A 21,103-nucleotide genomic window follows, 5' to 3' on the forward strand; every position below is an offset into this window, starting at 1 on the left:
CAGTTTACAGTTCGGACATGTTTCCCAGCTGAAACAGTTTACAGTTAGGACATGTTTCCCAGCTGAAACAGTTTGGAACAGTTCGGACATGTTTCCCAGCTGAAACAGTTTGGAACAGTTCGGACATGTTTCCCAGCTGAAACAGTTTACAGTTAGGACATGTTTCCCAGCTGAAACAGTTTGGAACAGTTCGGACATGTTTCCCAGCTGAAACAGTTTACAGTTTGGACATGTTTCCCAGCTGAAACAGTTTGGGACAGTTCGGACATGTTTCCCAGCTGAAACAGTTTAGAACAGTTAGGACATGTTTCCCAGCTGAAACAGTTTAGAACAGTTAGGACATGTTTCCCAGCTGAAACAGTTTAGAACAGTTAGGACATGTTTCCCAGCTGAAACAGTTTGGAACAGTTCGGACATGTTTCCCAGCTGAAACAGTTTGGAACAGTTAGGACATGTTTCCCAGCTGAAACAGTTTAGAACAGTTAGGACATGTTTCCCAGCTGAAACAGTTTAGAACAGTTCGGACATGTTTCCCAGCTGAAACAGTTTGGAACAGTTCGGACATGTTTCCCAGCTGAAACCGTTTGGAACAGTTCGGACATGTTTCCCAGCTGAAACAGTTTAGAACAGTTAGGACATGTTTCCCAGCTGAAACAGTTTAGAACAGTTAGGACATGTTTCCCAGCTGAAACAGTTTGGAACAGTTCGGACATGTTTCCCAGCTGAAACAGTTTGGAACAGTTCGGACATGTTTCCCAGCTGAAACAGTTTGGAACAGTTCGGACATGTTTCCCAGCTGAAACAGTTTGGAACAGTTCGGACATGTTTCCCAGCTGAAACAGTTTGGAACAGTTCGGACATGTTTCCCAGCTGAAACAGTTTGGAACAGTTCGTACATATATTATCATGAATTTTTTTTACATTTTTGTTCGTTGTTGGCTCTTTGGGGACACAAAAACATTTCTCGAGGCAAGCCGAAGTCTACGCCCTGTCACCTTCAATTGGTTAACAGTAAGGATTCTTCAGTGAAGTGCCTGTCGTCATTCAATGAGACAACTCGTCCTCATGCACATTTTTTCACTGGAAAAATACTGCACCAAACACAAATTTGCATGAATAAGATCTCTGCAAAAACCTCAAAACTAATGACAGATTTCTTGGATTTATCTGTCATATTTTGAGGAAGCGTATACTTGCTACGGCGTCTCACAATGGACAAACAGTACTATTGCCGTTTTTTTCTCATTTTTCAAGCAAAGTTCTTTTAAGTTGTTTGGTTTGCCTAGCCAAGCTCGGCTAGGAGCCAGCCGAAATGAGACGTTAGCTTACGACGTTAGCTTACTGTATATGAGACAAGGTTCCAACAGCAGTTCCAACAGCAGGCAGTTTATGGGATGCCAGATATCCCAGGGTTGTAAACAGGGCCAGGGAAATGTACACTGTATCTGGGCTCTGGGTTTGAGAGCATAGCTTATCAGTGGAGGGTTAATACGGCCTGAGGAACACTGGAGCACTGGGGAGCAGCAATAGTCTGTGTACACGCCAATTTCTTTGTTCTTTTTGCACCGTTTATCTTATCAAGTTTGGGATGTGCATATAATTTTGTTTTCTCTATTGACACAGGGTCTGACCCTAGCTAGACCTCCTCCACTCTGCTCTTCTTCTGCCCGCCCAGCCCTGGATGACTATTAGGTCACTGGTTGCTCAGCTAGTACTGGCAGAAGGGGAGCGTGTTCATACTCATAACAGCTAGCACCCAGCCCTGATCAGAGATGAACACTGGGAAATGTAATAAATAAGAGCCAGAGAGAGCACAGGTGAGAAACACCGCCTCACAATTTGGAACATGGCAACGCAAAAAGGAAAACAATCCCTTGGGAAAATGCTTTTTAACACATACAAGTTCATATTTCTCTCAAAACACAGTCACACTTACACAAAGAAACATGCAAAACACCCCTCCACACACAAATAAACACCCAAGCTAAAAACACACAAAACACATTTTGTTTAAACAAAAAGGTCAAGGCCTTGTGGAAATACAAATGGGGTCACCGAACCACAAAAAACACAGTGGACACATACTGTTAGTTTAACTGGAACGCAGCTTTAAAAATCAACATAAACTGGGAACAAACCAACACAAACCTATTATATTCTGATGTATTTCAAGACAACCTGCAGGTGGTGGTGGACTTTAGTATTTTTTTGATGCACTATTTGTGCTCCAGCTAAATACTACATGGTGACGTCTGTAAAAAACTAAAAAACATGCAACAAAAGGAAAACTGACAATGGGCATAGCCCCAGTCCACAGAGAAATGGTAGGCAGTGCAGAAATGCATCATTGTTGCTGCTTTTCACACTCATAAACTCCTGGAAGTTGGCATCTCTCTTCACAGTATTTTTCACACACATACGCACACACACGCACGCACGCACACACACAGACACACACCGACACACACACAGACACACACACATCAGAGATCTTCAGGGATTCATGTCAGAATAATACATGACCTAAATACATCTGGTTGGTTTCTCCTATTGAGAGCCAGCGTAGCCAGGGTATATTACATTTACATTTACGTTTATATATGCATCTTCTTATGAAAGATGACTGAACATCACCGTGTCAATCAGGCTCACTGTCACATGAGCTCAAAAAAGCAATCTGTTCTTGTAGGAAAAAAACAAAAATGAACTGCATGAGTTAGTTAACAAACAAACACTATAAAAACATATTTTGTCTTCCTATAAAAATCTAAATAAATCAGCCTCTGTGTGTTCTGAGAACTGTAAAAACAATATATTTATATCTTTTTTGACACAATCCCTAAACTATAAAGATAAGTAATCTTGTCAGAGCTGACAGAGTCTAGTAGCTGGTGAAAGAGGGCGAGGTTTCTGACCGTAAAATACACCATTCTCTCAGGTGTGAGCTTGCCCTGTCCTCATCCACCTCCTTCAAAGCCTCCTGTCCCAATCTGAATGGTGTCCTGGGGATTGACTACTTAGATAGCCTTCCTCTCTGTTTGGTGATGCATTGTATGGAAGCGCGACAGGGTGATAAAACCACACAAGCATGGGTGGGATGGGGAATGAAAGGTCAGCAGGCGAGGTGTGTCTTTCTATTCTCTCCCCTCCATTACTTGAGTACACATTCAGACACAATCCCTTGGCTCCATTGTGTGGGGATTACTATAGCTGAATGGAATGGCTGGGGGTTTAGCCTCAGCTAAAGGCCAGAGTCAGAGCATGTCTTGGCCCGGAATGACTTAAAATCCACTTTACATTTTATCAAGTCATCTTAACCAAGGTTCAGATGTATTCAAGATTCATCTAAACCTAACCCTGAACTATCAAATCTTTCAAAGGAGAGTTTGGTTAAAGGATTGCTTTTGCCAATGTATAATCAGTTCACAGTTGAAAGATCAAAGGTCTGGGTGCGAGCGGACACTTCTGTCATGTACAGCTGAAGTCGAAAGTTTACATACACTTAGGTTGGAGTCATTAAAACTCGTTTTTCAACCACTCCACAAATTTCTTGTTAACAAACTATAGTTTTGGCAACTCGGTTAGGACATCTACTTTGTGCCTGACACAAGTCATTTTTCCAACAATTGTTAACAGACAGATTATTTCACTTATATCACTGACCCACTGTATCACAATTCCAGTGGGTCAGAAGTTTACATACAATAAGTTGACTGTGCCTTTAAACAGCTTGGAAAATTCCAGAAAATGATGTCATGGCTTTAGAAACTTCTAATAGGCTAATTGACATAATTTGAGTCAATTGGAGGTTTACCTGTGGATGTATTTCAAGGCCTACCTTCAAACTCAGTGCCTCTTTGCTTGACATCATGGGAAAATCAAAAGAAATCAGCCAAGACCTCAGAAATAAAATTGTAGACCTCCACAAGTCTGGTTCATCCTTGGGAGCAATTTCCAAACGCCTGAAGGTACCACGTCCATCTGTACAAACAATAGTACGCAAGTATAAACACCATGGGACCACGCAGTCATCATACCGCTCTGGAAGGAGATGCGTTCTGTCTCCTAGAGATGAACGTACTTTGGTGCGAAAAGTGCAAATCAATCCCAGAACAACAGCAAAGGACCTTGTGAAGATGCTGGAGGAAACAAGTACAAAAGTATCTATATCCACAATAAAACGAGTCCTATATCGACATAACCTGAAAGGCCACTCAGCAAGGAAGAAGCCACTGCTCCAAAACCAACATAAAAAAGCCAAACTACGGCTTGCAACTTACAAATGGGGACCAAGATCATACTTTTTGGAGAAATGTCCTCTGGTCTGATGAAACAAAAATAGAACTGTTTGGCCATAATGACCATCATTGTGTTTGGAGGAAAAAGGGGGTGGCTTGCAAGCCGAAGAACACCATCCCAACCGTGAAGCACGGGGGTGGCAGCATCATGTTGTGGGGGTGCTTTGCTGCAGGGGGGACTGGTGCACTTCACAAAATAGATGGCATCATGAGAAAGGAAACTTATGTGGATATATTGAAGCGACATGCCAAGACATCAGTCAGGAAGTTAAAGCTTGGTCGCAAATGGGTCTTCCAAATGTACAATGACCTCAACCATACTTCCAAAGTTGTGGCAAAATGGCTTAAGGACAACAAAGTCAAGGTATTGGAGTGGCCATCACAAAGCCCTGACCTCAAGCCTATAGAAAATGTGTAAGCAGAACTGAAAAAGCTTGTGCGAGCAAGGAGGCCTACAAACCTGACTCAGTTACACCAGCTCTGTCAGGAGGAATGACAACTTATTGTGGGAAGCTTGTGGAAGGCTACCCGAAACGTTTGGCCCAAGTTAAACAATTTAAAGGCAATGCTACTAAATACTAATTGAGTCTATGTAAACGTCTGTCCCGCTGGGAATGTGATGAAAGAAATAAAAGTTAAAATAAATAATTATCTCTACTATTATTCTGACATTTCACATTCTTAAAATAAAGTGGTGATCCTAACTGACCTAAGACAGGGAATTTTTACTGGGATTAAATGTCAGGAATTGTGAAAAACTGAGTTTAAATGTATTTGGCTGAGGTGTATGTAAACTTCCGACATTAACTGTATCTGCTGCATGCGGCTAGGGAGGAACAAATACATGGACATCTGTGACTGCAATGGTGAAGTCCAGCAATCCATACGTCCGTAGAGTCCATAGAAGTCTGGCTGAGGTTAATGATGTGGTCTTGCCTGGGCTCCTGTGCCCACCAGGTGCACCGGCTGGCCTAACAAACAAGATCGTTTACCTCTCAACCACTCCACTGACCTTGGTGATAAAAACCCTGGCCCTTCATGAAGCCAATTCAGACTGCATGGGAGACAATGCTTTAAGGGAGAGTAAGGAAATGAGAGGGCATTGGGGGAGGGAGTAGGGGTCGAGGTGAGGGCACTGGTCAGGAGGGTGGCTTGTGGCCGGGGGGTAGGAGATTGAGTTTGGTCTCTCATGCAGAAATGGGGGTGTGGGTGATTGAAAGACAGGTGTGTCCACATAGCATAGCAGGTATTCCACCAGAAAGCAGGATATTAATGTGTGGAGGAGGAATTGTGAGTGACTGATAAGGAAACAGTTCTGGGGCCTTGACTCATAGCTATGTTCAACTGAGCAAAGCTCCTCTGCTTCACATCTGACTCTAAACAAGTGTGGAGCCTTAGGGGCTATAGGTAAATACATCATAAGTCATAAAGTAGGTGTTTGAAAAATCCCTGTTTAGATATGTAGATGAAAAAAGGAAGAAGTGATATGAGGAGAATATATCTCATTTGTAGCGGTATGGCAAAAAGGGAAGTTGACATGCCCCACGCAGCCTTGACAAGAAGAGGAGCGGTGCGCAGCAGGGATCGGTGTTAGGGCAATTCCAGTATGTGCTTTCCCTCTGGGAGAAAGACAGGTTGCAAGCGGAGGGAGACGTTTTGACAAGTTCCTGCTCTTTCTTTATCTGGGTTATGAAGATAAGGTGTTCACACAACACCAACGTCACAAACAGACAAGCAGCACACACACACACACACTAAGCAATGTTGTTTTTTCCAAACAAGTCGCAGGGAACAGACGATGGAGACCCCTAGCTAATGATTAACATATTGCAAAAAACCAACAGACATTTACCACAGAAAACAGCCTGATTATTTCCAGGAAATACCTGCAGATGGTAACTGAGCAAGCACACCAGACATGGAGAATTCCTTAAATAAACAGCTTCCTGAACATATCTGTTTTCAACTATTTAGAATTAAAGTCCAGTTTGATAATGTCAGCATCGCTTGACCAAAAGGACAATATTATGTAATCACTTTTTTTTCTGAATATTGACCCACTGCTCCTCTCTGTATATTGCAGTTAGTCAATACTAAGTCATAGGCTACTAAGTGAATATTATGTCTACAAAATACAGGTACCGTCAGGTAAGCTTTCCAAATTAGCCTACTATGAATTTGAGACAATAGGTACGTATGAAACACAGTTAGTGAACTGTTCCACTTCATTATGGACCAGTTGACTAATTGTATTTCATACATACATATTGTCTCAATGACCTTGTCTCAAAGTGTTTCTACTCTGTTTCTATTCTATTCTCCTCCAGAGACAGGTTTTGAAGGCAGTCAATCAGTCAGCAGCTGGATGCCAGGTGGCTAGCGTGCCAGTCAGCCAGTCTCTGGTGGTATCTTGCTGCTGGGGCTCAGCCTCTCCTCACACATGGAGCCTGTCTGGGCACGGCCAACCCATGACACACTGTACTGGGCTGGACTCATACTGGGAACGACTCACTGAACTGAGAGAGTGGAGGGGCCTGAGAGAGCTTTCACCCTGCTCTTACCACACAGCCATATGGGCTAGGCTAGTGTATGTGCGGGTGTTTATTTTATTGTTTGTCATTTTTTTATTTAACCTTTATTTAACTAGGCAAGTCAGTTAAGAACAAATTCGTATTTACAATGACGGCCTACACCGACCAAACCCAGACGACGCTGGGCCAATTGTGCGCCGCCCTATGGGACTCCCAATCATGGCCGGTTGTGATACAGCCTGGATTCAAACTAGGGTGTCTGTAGTGATGCCTCAAGCACTGAGATGCAGCGCCTTAGACCACTGCACCACTGGGGAGTGGTGGTGGGTGGGGGTGGGGGGTGAAACAGATGCAGCTTTGGGAAAACAACCACAAAATCTCGAACTGAACCTCATACAGAGATTACTATTGCTCATAGACGCAGAGCACACACAAGCACAAACTGTAAATACACACCTACCCTACCTTATCAAACACCAGATACATCCACATCTACCCTACCTTATCAAACTCAAGATACATACACATCTACCCTACCTTATCAAACACCAGATACATCCACATCTACCCTACCTTATCAAACTCAAGATACATACACACCTACCCTACCTTATCAAACACCAAATACATACACATCTACCCTACCTTATCAAACCCCAGATAGATACACATTTACCCTACCTTATCAAACACCAGATACATACACATCTACCCTACCTTATCAAACCCCAGATACATACACATCTACCCTACCTTATCAAACCCCAGATACATACACATCTACCCTACCTTATCAAACCCCAAATACATACACATCTACCCTACCTTATCAAACACCAAATACATACACATCTACCCTACCTTATCAAACACCAGATACATACACATCTACCCTACCTTATCAAACACCAAATACATACACATCTACCCTACCTTATCAAACACCAAATACATACACATCTACCCTACCTTATCAAACACCAAATACATACACAATTACCCTACCTTATCAAACACCAAATACATCCACATCTACCCTACCTTATCAAACCCCAGATACATACACATCTACCCTACCTTATCAAACCCCAGATACATACACATCTACCCTACCTTATCAAACCCCAGATACATCCACACCTACCCTACCTTATCAAACCCCAAATACATACACATCTACCCTACCTTATCAAACCCCAGATACATCCACATCTACCCTACCTTATCAAACCCCAGATACATCCACATCTACCCTACCTTATCAAACCCCAGATACATACACATTTACCCTACCTTATCAAACCCCAGATACATACACATCTACCCTACCTTATCAAACCCCAGATACATACACATCTACCCTACCTTATCAAACCCCAGATACATCCACACCTACCCTACCTTATCAAACCCCAGATACATACACATCAACCCTACCTTATCAAACCCCAGATACATCCACATCTACCCTACCTTATCAAACCCCAGATACATCCACATCTACCCTACCTTATCAAACCCCAGATACATACACATTTACCCTACCTTATCAAACCCCAGATACATACACATCTACCCTACCTTATCAAACCCCAGATACATACACATCTACCCTACCTTATCAAACCCCAGATACATCCACACCTACCCTACCTTATCAAACCCCAGATACATACACATCTACCCTACCTTATCAAACCCCAGATACATCCACACCTACCCTACCTTATCAAACCCCAGATACATCCACATCTACCCTACCTTATCAAACCCCAGATACATCCACATCTACCCTACCTTATCAAACCCCAGATACATCCACATCTACCCTACCTTATCAAACCCCAGATACATCCACATCTACCCTACCTTATCAAACCCCAGATACATACACATCTACCCTACCTTATCAAACCCCAGATACATCCACATCGACCCTACCTTATCAAACCCCAGATACATCCACATCTACCCTACCTTATCAAACCCCAGATACATCCACATCTACCCTACCTTATCAAACCCCAGATACATCCACATCTACCCTACCTTATCAAACCCCAGATACATCCACACCTACCCTACCTTATCAAACCCCAGATACATCCACATCTACCCTACCTTATCAAACCCCAGATACATCCACATCTACCCTACCTTATCAAACCCCAGATACATCCACATCTACCCTACCTTATCAAACCCCAGATACATCCACATCTACCCTACCTTATCAAACCCCAGATACATCCACATCTACCCTACCTTATCAAACCCCAGATACATCCACATCTACCCTACCTTATCAAACCCCAGATTGTGAGATTATAAAGGGGATGGAAACAGAGCAGGGCAGGAACGTTCCTGTATTTTTATGATTTAGTTAATTTCTCCAGTGAAGTGATGTTGAGCCTCTCCCTCTCTCCCAGCTGATGAGATATGACCTGAACCACTCCTGGGGAATGTTCCAAATGGGACCCTGTTCCCTATTGTCCCTGTCCAAAGTAGTGCACTATATAGAGAAAAGGGTGCATCTTGGATGCAGTCCTGGGTTGGTTCTGCCACAGCAGCAGTTCAGGCATTTCAGGCAGGGCATGAACAGGCTCAGGCATGTGGGAAGCAGTGCGTGGCATCTCAAAGGCAGCAGTAGCACTCACGCAACTGTTAAATGGATACTTTTTATACTTATGTAATGCGTTGGATGTTGGGTATATACAGACATATATCCTTGTTTAATTTCATAATCAGAAATTATTACGCTTTCTTTTTTACAAAGTAACATAAAATCAATGCCTCTCTATGTCACTAGTTTTTGTTTACTTTCTTAAAGCCACAATTTAAAACATGTTCACTTAAACAGTACTGCTAATTAAAATGACTGTCGATCAAAACCCTCTTCCTTGTGAATTATATTACACACATACTATCAATCAGGCTTCAGATTCAATTTAAAAGCAATCCGCGACGGGAGGGTTTTAACAAATCAATGGTAATCTAATTAAGCAATAAGGCCCGAGGGGGTGTGGTATATGGCCAATATACCACGGCTAAGGGCTGTTCTATAGATGTTATATAACTGTTCTTATGCACGGCGCAATGCCGAGTGCCTGGATACAGGTCTTAGCCGTGGTATATTGGCCATATACCACAAACCCCCGAGGTGCCTTATTGCTATTTTAAACTGGTTACCAACATAATTAGAGCAGTAAAAATGTATTATTTCTGATATACCATGCCTCTCATACAGGGTTCGAACCACCCAGTTTATAATAATTATTTTGACCTTAAATGTGTTTGTTTGTAAATATATATATGGTATCCAGTTGGTAGTTACAGTCTTCTCCCATCGCTGCAACTCCCGTACGGACTCAGGAGAGGCGAAGGTCAAGAACCATGCGACCTCCAAACACAACCCAGCCATGCCGCATTGCTTCTTGACACAATGCCCACTTAACCCGGAAGCCAGCCGCACCAATGTGTCAGAGGAAACACCGTACACCTGGCGACTGTGTCAGCGTGCATTGCGCCTGCCCGCCATAGGCGGGTCGCTAGTGCGCGTTGGGACAAGAACATCCCTGCCAGCCAAACCCTCCCCTAACCCGGACGACGCTGGGCCAATTGTGTGCCGGCCCATGGGTCTCCCGGTCATGGCCGTCTGCAATAGAGCCTGGACTGGAACCAGGATCTCTAGTTGCAGAGATAGCACTGCGATGCAGGGCCTTAGACCACTGCGCCACTCGGGAAGCCCGTTTGTATATTTTAAGACCCAAGTGTCCCCCCTGCCTAATATTGTATTTATACTACAGTTATACTAATATTACGATATATATATATTTAAGAAATGATAGTTGCAATGTAACCTACATCCGTTATTAAACTTGAGTGATGATGCCTCCCTGTCTTTGTCTATTGGTGACATTCCAAGTCCTTACCATCTGTCACTCGCTTCCATTACCATTACTCAGCAAAATGTGTAGTACAAAAATCTAAAATAAAGAGTAGTGCGTTTATATGCACACTAATAATTTGATATTAAACTGATTATGGCAGTAGGCTGAGTATGGCATTAGTCATTTAAACGCCTTACTCTGCTGATCTTAAATCGGCGTAAGGTAAAAAATCGAAGTCAGCATACGGCAATTAAAACACCTGGTTTTCTGAGCAAATTTGCAAATTGTTAAGACATGTAAACACCTTCATCAGCGTTCCAGCTGTGTATTTGATCTACGCATGTGCTAGCACCAACCGAGCGAGCCTCCCTCTTTAGCATGAGTGAAGTGAGTTCGGAACAACTGAATGTATGTGTCTTAGAAGTAGTTTTCACATACAAACTCTATATGTCCGAACACAGAATCAAATACCCTTCCCAAAAATAGCATGTTCGCTGTGGTACAACATTTATTGTGATTGCCAATTTTCTGCATTTATCAGACTGCCATCAGGTAGCCTGATTTCAGATGTGTCCACGTAAACAGGATTAGTTGGGCAATTGTGTGTCTTGCAAAGCAGGTAAACATTTTAATCAAACTATTATTTTAATCTGACTATCCATAATAATCACATTATTGAGTGCATGTAACCGTACTCCTTGTCAAGCCGAAGTCTGATGTATAATCCCATCAATAGTTTTAAGAAGCACTTTGAAACTCCTTGAAGTTTGTGTGTATAAGTCTATTGAGCGGACAAGTTCTTATTCTTTCATTAGTATTCTAGATGGTTTGTGTTTCTGGTAAGTAACAAACAGCCAGACCATAATAAGCCTGAAGTGAGAGAGGCAATGAGCAGCTACTGAAAACAGACTTACTCTAGCCTCTAATGCATGGACAAGATGACAGAGCCACTTATCTTTACATCATTTATCATATCTGACTCCCTACACCAGGGTTGAGTCCCAAATGGCACTCTTTTCCCTTCATAGGGCACTACTTTTGACCAGAGCCCTATGGGTCCGTAGCCAGGAGTTAAGAGGCTCGGTGGAGTTGACAACCACCACTTAAATCATCAAACATACTCTTGCATCGGCTCGCTTCTCCAACCCTCCTTTACATTCCTATTCCAGGTCTTCTTCAGAACTACAGCAGTTTAGCTAAACAGATGATAAAGCGTAAGCATGACTCTTTCGTGCGTTTACTTTTTACTGTTTTATGGCCTGGCTTATCTGGTTCTCTTGCTATGGAATAAAAGAGAGGATCTACTTGCCATATGCCACTGAATATGACCCATAAATCCATTAGAAAACTACTAGGATAAGATCCTTCTTCTCCTTCAGGCTTTAAAACAAAAACAGGACAAGAGACCGTTGGTCAGTTATTCTACGTTCATACTCATTGCTGCCAAGTTAACCCCTCCTTAAGTCTAAAAAACACCTGTTGGTCTGGTGGTTAAACATTTATATTACTTGTTGTTTTGACTTGAGAGCACAAAGGAATATGTTTTAATGGCTGTTAAAGTCATCTATAAAAAGAGAAACCCTAATAGCATTTACCTGTTAAAAGCTCTTTTGGCTGCAGAAAATCCCCATATTACATTTAAAATCGACTATATGAATAAGACTGTATGACGATGTCTAAAACAGAAACCAAAATATCTGAAACAAATAATCTGAAAAACCTGCTTAATTCTGACTGTGGAATTATTAAAAGGTATGATTCAGTTATTACACCAGTATAACTAAGTGTAGAGGCTCTTGCACCTCAAGGCACCTGATTAGTCAGTGAAAAATAATGTCTGATAAAATTGTGCCTAGCTAGCATGCCATCATCTTTTTGTGTGTAAATAATATTTTGAGAGAGAGAGATGGAGAGTAAGGGGGACAGAGAGAGCGAGAGAGAGAGAGAGAGAGAGAGATGGAGAGTAAGGGAGAGATGGAGAGAGAGAGAGAGAGAGAGAGAGAGAGACAGGAGAGAGAGAGAGGGAGAGGGAGAGGGAGAGAGGGAGAGATGGAGAGTAAGGGAGAGAGAGAGAGAGAGAGAGAGAGATATATATATATAGAGAGAGATATATATATAGAGAGAGAGAGAGATAGAGAGAGAGAGAGAGAGAGAGAGAGAGAGAGAGAGAGAGAGAGAGAGAGGAGAGAGAGAGAGAGAGAGAGAGAGAGAGAGAGAGAGAGAGATGGAGAAGAGAGAGAGAGAGATGGAGAGAGGAGAGAGAGAGAGAGAGAGAGAGAGAGAGAGAGAGAGAGAGAGAGAGAGAGAGATGGAGAGAGGAGAGAGAGAGAGAGAGAGAGAGAGAGAGAGAGATGGAGAGATGGAGAGAGGAGAGAGAGAGAGAGAGAGAGAGATGGAGAGAGAGAGAGAGAGAGAGAGAGAGAGAGAGAGAGAGAGAGATGAGAGAGAGGGAGAGGGAGAGAGAGGGAGAGGGAGAGAGAGAGAGAGAGAGATGGAGAGAGAGGGAGAGGGAGAGAGAGGGAGAGGGAGAGAGAGAGCCTTCACTGGCATGGTATAGTATCATCTTCCTCCCAGCAGCTGCTGAGTTCCTGTTGTTTTACCACAGATTCATCACGGATCGCTGAGAGTCAGAAATGCATTCCATGATTCAATTTCTCCCCTCTGCATTCTTAACTAAAGCCCCCTCCCCTCCCCTCCCATCTCTCTGTATCTCTACTGTAGCTACATAATCATTCAAAACTATTAACATCCTCATTCTCAGGGAGTGAGTGGACCTGAGTTATGTATGTTGTAGTGACGTTGTCGGCTCTACTGTATGTCTATGTGGTAAAGTCAGATCTGGGTTCCAATACTATTTCAAATCTTTAAGATGCATTAAGCGTTTGTTTTAACAATGAACCCAGGTCTCGTAATAATGAAGTCAGGGCATGGGAGGGTGCTCTGCTCAGTGCTGCTACAGATATTGACAGGACTATTGACAGGACCTCTAGAAGGGCCGTCAGCAGTTCAATTCATGTCCCTATTGATCAGATGATTTAACCGATTGATCCCATCAATGCTGATGGATGGATAGAGAAGAGAAGACAGAGAAGAGGAGAAGAGAGGCATGAAGCCAAGTGAAGACCTCTGGAGCAGAGATAGACATACAGCAACAGGAAGGGTCTGGTAGAAGGAGACAGTTGACTCCGTCCCGTAATGATTCATCATCGATACAGTCTTGAATTTACTGAATTACCGTGCCTCACTAACTCTCCTTAATCCATGCTTAATTCAAGTCAACTACATACAGTAGTTGCTGCAGGAGCTAATTCCCTAACTCTTAAATCCTGAAAATAACCTTATGACCATAATACCCTTGAACAGTACTCTAACTACATCTACATTACAGTGGAAAACATGTTTACGGAATATGATGAAGCACATTTGTACTGATTCTATAACACAACTTTCATAGTGCATTATTATTCAGTTCTTACCCCATTGTAGCAGCGTTTCTCCTCGGAGCCCGTGAAGTGGTATGGCTGCTTGGTGTGGCACTTCTGGATGAAATCCTTGAAGAAGTTGTTGACGTCTGCCAGTGAGATGACGCAGACGGCCGAGCTGGCCGTGGGTTCCGGGGAGTCTGGCTTGGACCGGGCGAAGGCAGCAAACAGCACGTCCTCCCCTTCCTTCAGCCCCATTTCCTGCCTCAGCTCGCTGCCCGCCTTGGCCACATGAGCCGCCTGGAGGACATTAAACACCTCAATGCTGGCCAAGCGCCGCCGCCGCCGCCTCTCCGTCAAGATGCACTCAAAGGGCATCTCCACATAACGCCGCAGCTCCGGGTCGGTGCCGCACATGCGGACGATGCGGGTGTGGTAGACCTGCGAGCTGCGGCCCTCACGCTGCACGGTGAGGAAGTAGGCGTGGCTGCCGCTCTGGAAGGAGTAGACGTAACGCAGGTGGTGATCGCCGCGGAGGCCCGGGGCCAGGTCCATGTAGGACTGGTCGGAGAAGAAACGGAAGCCATCTTGGGTTTCTTTCATCTGACGCACTGAGATGGTGTGGTGCTGTGGCTGCTGGGCCTGGGGGCCGGAGGTCATGCGGGACGGACTTCCAGTGATCTCCGAGTTCCCTACGAAGAACCGTACCACGCCTCCGCTCACCATGTTGAGCACACGGGACCCCAGGGGGCTGGTAACACAGTCAGGACAGCCCTGCCGTCCTCCATCATCTGTCTTGGGTGAATACATACAGTTCACCTCCTTGTAAACATTCCCTCTCTCCACCAGCAAGTGGCGACGGCAGACACCGGCGTCCGCGGAGCTGCAGCTGAACAGCTCATCGTCATAGTAACGCTCCACCAGCAGGGCCATGTTATTGTTGTCCAACACAGCGTTGGGCTTGCCAGCAGCTCCATCCTGGCTACTTGGGCCACATTGCCTTTCGACACCAGCCTCTGTCACTGGCCCTGTCCAGTACTCCGATAGCTTGGTCAGGTTCTCTGACAGCGCATAGATCCTGTTCACAGCACCAACGTAAACCGTCCCCTCGAATGTGACCAGGTTCTGTATGGCGGAGTCAGCCTCGAAGCTGGGCAGGTTGTAGGTCACAGAGAGGTTGAGCTTGGAGTTCTCGGCCGGTTCATCACATTGACCTCTCACCTTTGAGGAGCACAGAGCCCAGAGGATGATCACGATGTCCAACAAGCAGATATTCTTCATCCTGTTCCAAACATAAGCCACAGAAAGAGAGAAGTTACATTACACTATATGTTTCAGTCAATTAGCAGACAGGCTTATCCAGAGACACTTCTGATCTCATTCAACTAAGGTTAGGAAAGTAAAAAAATGAGGGGTGACTTATTCGGGACATTCATAACAATAACACAAAGAAAACACCATCAATCATAATACTGTTGGCGTCTAGATTTCCCTCACGTGTTCAGACAGAGCGGTGTGGAGAAAAAGGAGCATTCTCTTGCTAAAAATAGGGATTAGAAAAACAAGAGGGATCACTATCGCTTTGTCAGGCTCATAAATCGAACTGTGTGTCAGGGTCTAAAGCCGTGGTCTACTCACTCCACCACAGCACCACGTCAGTGAAATCACTGTTACTAAATGCTGATATGACTTGGGAGCATTATGGAGCCCCACTTCAATATCAAACACATCAGCACTTCTACTATGACTCGCTATTATTGTGAACAAGCCAGTCAGTGAAACTCATGTTGACTGATGGACAATAAAGTTTTATTGAAGTAGTGTTCTGCAGTGCTGACCGAGGAACACTCAGCACCACTTTGGTGGTTCCAAATTCCAGATGTCTGGTTCCATTCTGGCCACAGTGCGACCCAATGGGGTGAATCACAGAGGATACAGCAACCCTCTCTGGTCTGTAGGGCGATGCAACCAACCAACCACACAGCTAAGTTTAGAAAACTTCCCCAAAGGAGTGCTAGCTAGAACCCCAATTAAAACAAGTCAGGTAGACTATGAGTTGGGCGCTGTACACAATGATAAATAGTTGGAGTGCAGGCCACTTAAATGGCAATCCACTGGGGAATGCTTTAAAGGTCTGTCAGAGAAAGAGAGAGAGAGAGAGAGAGAGAGAGAGAGAGAGAGAGAGAGAGAGAGAGAGAGAGAGAAGGAGAAAGAGAGAGATTTCGGACCCTAGTTAATCAGAGAGAGACAGAGAGAGAGAGAGAGAGAGAGAGAGAGAGAGAGAGAGAGAGAGAGAGGAGAGAGAGAGAGAGAAAGAGAGAGATTTCAGACCCTAGTTAATCAAAAGAGAGAGAGAGAGAGAGAGAGAGAGAGAGAGAAGGAGAAAGAGAGAGATTTCAGACCCTAGTTAATCAAAGAGAGAGAGAGAGAGAGAGAGAGAGAGAGAGAGAGAGAGAGAGAGAAGGAGAAAGAGAGAGATTTCAGACCCTAGTTAATCAGAATATTTGCATGTAGGGATTCGCCTGCTTGGTCCATATCAGCACATTTTGTACAAGTGGTGGGAAGACAACAAAAACAGCAGGAGAGGTCAGCAAGGAGAGAACGCTCGACCCCCTTAGCATCATTACCTAATATCCTGAGTGGAGTATATTTCTTGATTTAACAATACATTGTTGTTGTTTCTCTGTTATAGGCCAGTTTTGTACTTGATATTTCCAGACAATTCATAAATCTCACTATCATATTTAAATGGATGATTCCACAGCAGCCAATACATATGTAGCCATTATAGGCTATGAAAATGATGTTTATATCAATATAATGTTACATAGCCTTTCTTGATTACTGCAAACAAATCATTGATTAACCCTCTGGAACCTAAGGGTTTTCTCTATGAGATGTACTTCCCGAAAACATTAAATCGTTATAAGATTGTAATAACATTATTGACCATCAGTCCAGAGTTCTGATTCTCTATTTTAGGACACTTAGGGTCATCACAGACCCAATACAATTCTAGTGATAGAGAGGAAATGGGGGCCCTTCATGCAAAACTATTTTCAAGAATGGATGGGAGTCAAAGTGGCATGTGCACATACTAGAGGAATGACTAGTTTGTTTTTTACTTTCAATTATGAGTAAGCGTGAAGAACGAAAACACATTTCATTGACTCCATATTATTGTACCATTATTGGTCCCCGGGTGGCTCAGTTGGTAGAGCATGGCGATTCCCACGGGAGACCAGGACAAAAAGTATGAAAATGTATGCCGCTCTAGATAAGAGCCTTTTTTTTGTATGTACCACGCACCTGCTCCCGTGTCCCGATACAATTCATTTGCTATAGGAGGTGTTATTACAAGGAACAAGTAAGTACAGATTTGAGAAACATAATCTTAGAGGATATATCGTGATTTAAAGAGAGGGAAATGATTCATGAGAGAAACTGTTGAGAGAAATCCGCGGAACATTCTGTGAGGCTATTCTGGAGATTTTGGTTAGTGTATGCTTATCATTGCAAAACGTAGGCTATTAGGACAATAATATAATTTAATCAATAATTGAAAGTATTCAGTATTGGCTAGCTTTCTGATTCGCATCTGAGCAAAAGCGTATTGACGAGCGTTTCGTCGATGCCTAATTTTAATAGGCCTATGTAGGCTAATTCAAAGTAAAGCAAACATAAATAGGCATTATTAAACCAAGTATACATTTAAAATGAGTCAGAAATAGAACGTACCTGTCAGTTAGGCAACGGTCTCAGTTATGTTTGGGCTCCTTCTTTCAAATCATAGTAGGCTACACAACTCAGGATTCCTCACAAGAGACTGTGCGCTTTGACTTTTTGACGGCCGAATAACAAATTGATGCGCAAAAGACGCGTTTGACTTTGAATACTCTGCCCTTTTCTCTTTATTTTTTACAAAGAATACAAAAGGTTGTCCTTTACTCAGACGCAAGAAGACCGTTTCTCAATCCGTTTTACAAGATGCGGACCTGTGTGACTCAGGAGTGTGATGTGTAGGTCTCGCACACCGGCATTCAAACCCCCTCCGTGTTCTGTCTGCTCTCGTAGCGCTCCTCCTCTACAGACTACTCTGCTGCGAGAGGTGGTAAGGCGCCGGAGTTCACACAGGTCAGTTTCATAGGGTTTCATCGATGGCACCGGTTACATTTTATTGTTTAGTCTTTAGCTTGGTCCCCACAGTGTATGTTAATAATTACGTTTTGTCATAACAAGTCAATAAAATAGCCTATACACTGTGTGTACAAAAAATTAAGAACACCTTCCTTATATTGATTTGCCCCCCCCTCAGAACAGCCTCAATTCGTCTTGGCATGGCCTCCACAAGTAGAAAGCATTCCATAGGGATGCTGGCCCATGATGACTCCAATGCTTCCCACAGCTGTCTGGATGTCAAGTTGTCTGGATGTCCTTTGGGTGGTGGACCATTCTTGATACACATGAAACTGTTGAGCGTTAAAAACCCAGCAGCGTAGCAGTTCTTGACACAAACCGGGGTGAGAGTAGGTGTCCTTAATGTTTTGTACACTCAGTGTAAATCGCTGTTGAAGCAACTGTTGAAGAGTAGAAAAATGATTTAACGTTCCACCTGAATTTCCACTCCCTAAGAAAGACCACTGACTCAGTCTGGTTGTCAAGTTAAAACGCCTCACTCAGCCATAAATAAAGAGATACATTTTGAGCACCCAACTGAGTGTGTCACCTATGAATCACAGTGGGCAGCACAATAATCCCTTTGTCCTACTTCCTGAAACCGGGCTATTGGAATGAAAGGGAGTTGGAAATCAAGATAACAGTGTGTAGAGCTTAAAATCAAATGAAAAGGCACACTGGTGTTAGCTGTAATAAGTAGGTAGGATCCTATTCACTTTCCACAGTGACTGTGAGGTTATTTTGACTTCAAAGGGAGATGCTGAAGTGGAACAAGTGACAACAGAAACAGAGAATAACAGTAGTGCCCTTCAGATGACTTCATTCGAGTGACTGGTAAACTGGTGAATGTAACATGTGAATCAGGTGCCATGTGTTTGGGTGATGTGCACACTTACCACAGTTAACCTGCTGTGGTCTTCAACCCACATGGCAGCAGCGGTTGTATTCATCTGCCACAAGACACATAATCTGGTTGTATTCTATTATTTGAGTGTTCTGTACCTACATCATCATGCTGATGTCTCTGGGAATCAAAGCTCTACTCTTCTTCCTTCAACAACAGTTACGTAGTGTAGTGTATCCTGCTACTCCTCCTCTGTGTGTTTTATAGTGCATGTCTCATGTCTGTTTGCTGTGTTTTATAGTACCACAAGGTATGTACAGTATGTCTGATGCAGTAACCAAGGTGTGTGTCTGCTCTGACAGAAATGTGTGTGTGTGTGTGTGTGTGTGTGTGTGTGTGTGTGTGTGTGTGTGTGTGTGTGTGTGTGTGTGTGTGTGTGTGTGTGTGCGTGTGCGTGCGTGCGTGCGTGTGTATGTGTGTGTGTGTGTGTCTGAAGGGTGGCGGTGGAGGCCCGTGGCTCCTGTGTTGACGGTGGATTCCATTCAAACTGGAGCACTTCCCCTGAACAGCAGCTGAGGAGGAAAAGGTCAGATGGGTGGTGGTTGGGGTGGTCAACCTCACATCTTCACACTGCAATTACTGTGTGGTTGGTATGTGGAACCTGTCAACCCCACCGTATGACACACAGTACAAGAATGACACACACTACAAAATATGTTGATTCAAAATACATTTGTAAGGCAACCAGCTGCAATGGGATTGTGAGTTTTCTCAACATTTTCACACACACATTTTTTGTTCTGTGTCTCCTCATCAAACTTTTTGTTGAGAAAAATCAATCCTATTGCAGCAAGATGCCTAACAATTGTGCTTTGAATCAACATCTTAAAAAAAAAAAAAACGGTGTATACCACAGGTCTGATTAACAAAGATATTTGTGACACCATGTTGTTTCTGTGTACAATAACTCATAGGCCAGTATGTATAGCCAGGAGCAGATTTCCACAGATTTTATGGGTAGCCTATGGCATGAACATTCTATGGTCAATTAATATAATCTCTCCCTACTATAGCCCGGACTAATGTAGCAATGGCTGTTCCATTAAGCAATAAGGCACGAGGGGTGTGGTATATGGCCAATATACTACGGCTAAGGGCTGTTCTATAGATGTTATATAACTGTTGTTGCCATCTACTGGTAGAGAGTATGAACTACGAGGTACTGTCCTCTCCTGTGTAATGACCCTGAGCTCTAGGGCAGGGGTACACACTCAACTCTTACCCTACGAGGTACTGTCCCCTCCTGTATAATGACCCTGAGCTCTAGGGCAGGGGTACTCACTCAACTCTTACCCTACGAGGTACTGTCCCCTCCTGTATAATAACCCTGAGCTCTAGGGCAGGGGTACTCACTCAACTCTTACCCTACGAGGTACTGTCCTCTCCTGTGTAATGATGAGCTCTAGGGCAGGGAACACTCAACTCTTACCCTACGAGGTACTGTCCCCTCCTGTATAATAACCCTGAGCTCTAGGGCAGGGGTACTCACTCAACTCTTACCCTACGAGGTACTGTCCCCTCCTGTATAATAACCCTGAGCTCTAGGGCAGGGGTACTCACTCAACTCTTACCCTACGAGGTACTGTCCCCTCCTGTATAATAACCCTGAGCTCTAGGGCAGGGGTACTCACTCAACTCTTACCCTACGAGGTACTGTCCCCTCCTGTATAATAACCCTGAGCTCTAGGGCAGGGGTACTCACTCAACTCTTACCCTACGAGGTACTGTCCCCTCCCGTATAATGACCCTGAGCTCTAGGGCAGGGGTACTCACTCAACTCTTACCCTACAAGGTTCGGAGCCTGCTGGTCTTCTGTTCTACCTGATAGTTAATTGCCGACACCTGGTGTCCCAGGTCTAAATCAGTCCCTGATTAGAGGGGA

General features: G+C 43.8%; 1 protein-coding gene across 2 annotated transcripts in view; it reads right to left on the reverse strand.

Annotated features, from left to right (window-relative positions):
* Positions 1–19,235, reverse strand: part of LOC106561553 (hepatocyte growth factor receptor-like) — a 97,243-nt gene extending 78,008 nt beyond the window's left edge. The window contains exons 1-2 of one of the 2 annotated variants that reach the window (XM_014125645.2): positions 19,214–19,235; positions 14,196–15,423 (exon numbers count right to left, since the gene is read on the reverse strand). In XM_014125645.2, the coding sequence (XP_013981120.1) occupies positions 14,196–15,422 (1,227 nt within the window). In that variant the 5' untranslated portion in view covers position 15,423; positions 19,214–19,235. Of the gene's footprint in view, positions 1–14,195; positions 15,424–17,879; positions 18,214–19,213 lie in introns of those variants that run through there. The other variant, XM_014125644.2, reaches the window with a different exon arrangement.
* Positions 19,236–21,103: the final 1,868 nt, after the last annotated feature.

The sequence above is a fragment of the Salmo salar genome, chromosome ssa10 (assembly GCF_905237065.1).
Source record: "Salmo salar chromosome ssa10, Ssal_v3.1, whole genome shotgun sequence".
NCBI lineage: Eukaryota > Metazoa > Chordata > Actinopteri > Salmoniformes > Salmonidae > Salmo > Salmo salar.